Source organism: Ictalurus furcatus, chromosome 13 (genome assembly GCF_023375685.1).
Source record: "Ictalurus furcatus strain D&B chromosome 13, Billie_1.0, whole genome shotgun sequence".
Classification (NCBI taxonomy): domain Eukaryota; kingdom Metazoa; phylum Chordata; class Actinopteri; order Siluriformes; family Ictaluridae; genus Ictalurus; species Ictalurus furcatus.
In genome coordinates, this window is record NC_071267.1 from 5,069,777 (window position 1) to 5,072,421 (window position 2,645).

The window sequence follows — 2,645 nt, forward strand, 5'->3', positions numbered from 1 at the left end:
TGAATTCAGAAGTATGTCGGATCTCTGGGAACAAACACGTGACTTGCAAATTGTCCTGGTTGTTTAACCTGATTCAAGAAATCAGGATTCATTTCATGTTCACGACTGTTCCACTTCTCTAAGATGAGGAAAAAGGCAAAGAGTTTACGGAAGCAGACAAACAGAAAGAGGGAACAAAGGAGGGCGAAGACATGACCAACGGCGGCCAGAACCAACAGGAGGAGGACGACTGGGAAATCCCATACAGTGACGAGGAGCTGGAGGACCCCAAAAACTGGATGCCTCCACCTGAGGAGATCAAGCGCTTGTATGAGCTGCTGGCTAAAGGAGAAATGCTGGAGCTGAAGTGGATCCCTCTGCCTCGCAGACCTCCGACTCCACCACGCACTCCTTCTCCAGAGAGAGATGGAGAGAACTCGGACGAGGACAAAGAGGAGGAGAGCGAGCGCAAGTGGGTGACTTTATTGTTTTTGTGAAGTGACAGACTGAATGATTCAATTATTGTGTGTGTGTGTGTGTGTGTGTGTGTGTGTGTGTAGCAGTGGTAGTAGTTAATATTCTGCGCTAGTGACCAGAAGGTTGTGAGTTTAATTGCTAGAGATGCCAGAAAGTTCTCCACGTGCTTCAGGGGTTTCCTCTGGGTCCTACGGTTTCCACCCCAGTCCAAAGACATGCACTGTAAGCTGATTGACCTCTCTAAATTGTCTGTAGTGTGTGTTTGCATCCTGCGATGGGTTGGTACCCCGTCCAGGGTGTCCCCCGCCTTGTGCCCCGAGCCTCCTGGGATCGGCTCCAGGCTCCCCGGCAACCCTGTGTAGGATAAACAGTACATAAAATGGATGGACATTGGAAAAGAACGTTTTTATTTACAAATCTTTAAAATATTTAACAGTGCTGAAGTATGTACGTATGTCAGGAAAGTGTATTGCGATACGTTGTGTCACAATGTCAATATTCTATGGTCCTATCTCCCAGCCCTAACTCAAGTGTGAAACATTTCTCTTAACATTGGCGCATATTGCAAGCGGCATTTTTATAACTTCAATCGGCTTTCAGCTGTAATAACGTTAATATTTAAGCTCGCCATCGCCTCACATTTAAACACAGCATTAAGTGACAATGAACACTCTTTAGCCAGACGACACGATTCATAACTGAAGACTGTACAGAGTCGTGAGATTCTGGACACAAGGCAGGTTTTGCATTATTCCAGTGCGCACTGTGTGATGATAAACTACAAAATGAATAATACACTGAAGTAAAGGCATACTTAACCACCACTTACAGCTTTTTTGGGATGTTTCGTGTACAGTTAGAATTCAGCTGTTTCTTGCTTGAAAATATTTGTTAAATTAGGCCACGGTCTGCTAGATGAGACACCCAAGGCATATTGATATTAAGACGGAGGGTTGTTTTCTGATTCTAGGCCTCCCACACCCACGGAGTTTGATTTTGATGAAGAACCAACCTCAGTGACTCCCAAGAACGCTTTCCTTGTCCGGCGCAGAACACCAGGTATGAGCTTTACTACAACAAATACGAAATGCACAATATTGTTGTCATTAAATGTGTTTATGGTAGTTGGAGAATTGCTGCGGTTTAAGAGGAATAAAACACTCCAGGAGTCCGCTTTAGGGTGGTAACGGTACCTCGGGCCGCATCACACTACGCACTGCTGAGTATTTTCCTATAACAGCACTCCTCCCAAGTGTATTATTCCGTAGGAGTTTTGAGTCACAGCACTGTTCTTCCTTATGGATGCTTGTTTGCTCATTACAGCTCTCTAAACCGCCTACTTGATTCTCTACAAGGAAACGATGGAATTGTCTGAAAAGCATCATTCGTAATTACAGTCGCGATTATGAGAGCGTGTGGTTTGGTGATGATGGATCATATCTTGCTTTGCTCTTTTCAGGCTCCTCGGCTCGTTCCACGGTGAAGCGAACAGCTCAGCTCGACAAGGTGCTCTCTGATATGAAGCGCCACCAAAAGCTTGAAGAACAGATCCTCAGGACGGGTCGCGACCTTTTCAAAAGCGAAAAATCCACACAGGAGCGCTCATCTCCCAGCAGTCAGCGGGAACGAGACAAGGAGAGAGAGAGAGACAGCGACCCCAGCACCATCTTCAGCCCCAGACAGAGGAGATACTGAGTGCATATAGCGGAATGGGGACAAGTTTGGGTCACACCCTTATTTTGGGCCTATGATCCATTTTTAAGAACAGACGATGACTTGTTTCTTTGTTTATTTTGAGGGGTTTTTTTTTTTTTACAATCCGGTTTAAACATACTTGTGGATTTGAGTGATTGTGTTGACGTGAAATGTATGAAAGAGATTCCAGGCAAAACATTATTCAGTTGAATAAATGTCTTATGTTGATGATGATCTTTTGATTTGTAGAGTCGACATGTAAATGAGTGAGCTGCTTTCTGTACGCTGACTCAAAAATCCTGACCCATAGAGTGGACCGGGAACCAGTGTAGTTTACTGTGTCAGATCATTTCATGTTTCACTTTAACAGTGGCAGCACAGCAGTTCAATTCAAATCTTTACAGTTACATTTTTATAGCGCTTTTCTAGCCACTCAAAGTGTATTGGGGGGGGGGCGGGGTTTAGGGTGGGGTGGGGGGATTGGGAGGTGTGGT

The 2,645-nt window shown here is 45.0% G+C and overlaps 1 protein-coding gene across 1 annotated transcript in view; it reads left to right on the forward strand.

Moving 5' to 3' along the window:
- Positions 1–2,382, forward strand: part of pagr1 (PAXIP1 associated glutamate-rich protein 1) — a 5,593-nt gene extending 3,211 nt beyond the window's left edge. The window contains exons 3-5 of the mRNA XM_053640505.1: positions 124–451; positions 1,427–1,515; positions 1,916–2,382. Coding sequence (XP_053496480.1) covers positions 124–451; positions 1,427–1,515; positions 1,916–2,151 — 653 coding nt within the window. The 3' untranslated portion in view covers positions 2,152–2,382. The remainder of the gene's footprint in view (positions 1–123; positions 452–1,426; positions 1,516–1,915) is intronic.
- Positions 2,383–2,645: the final 263 nt, after the last annotated feature.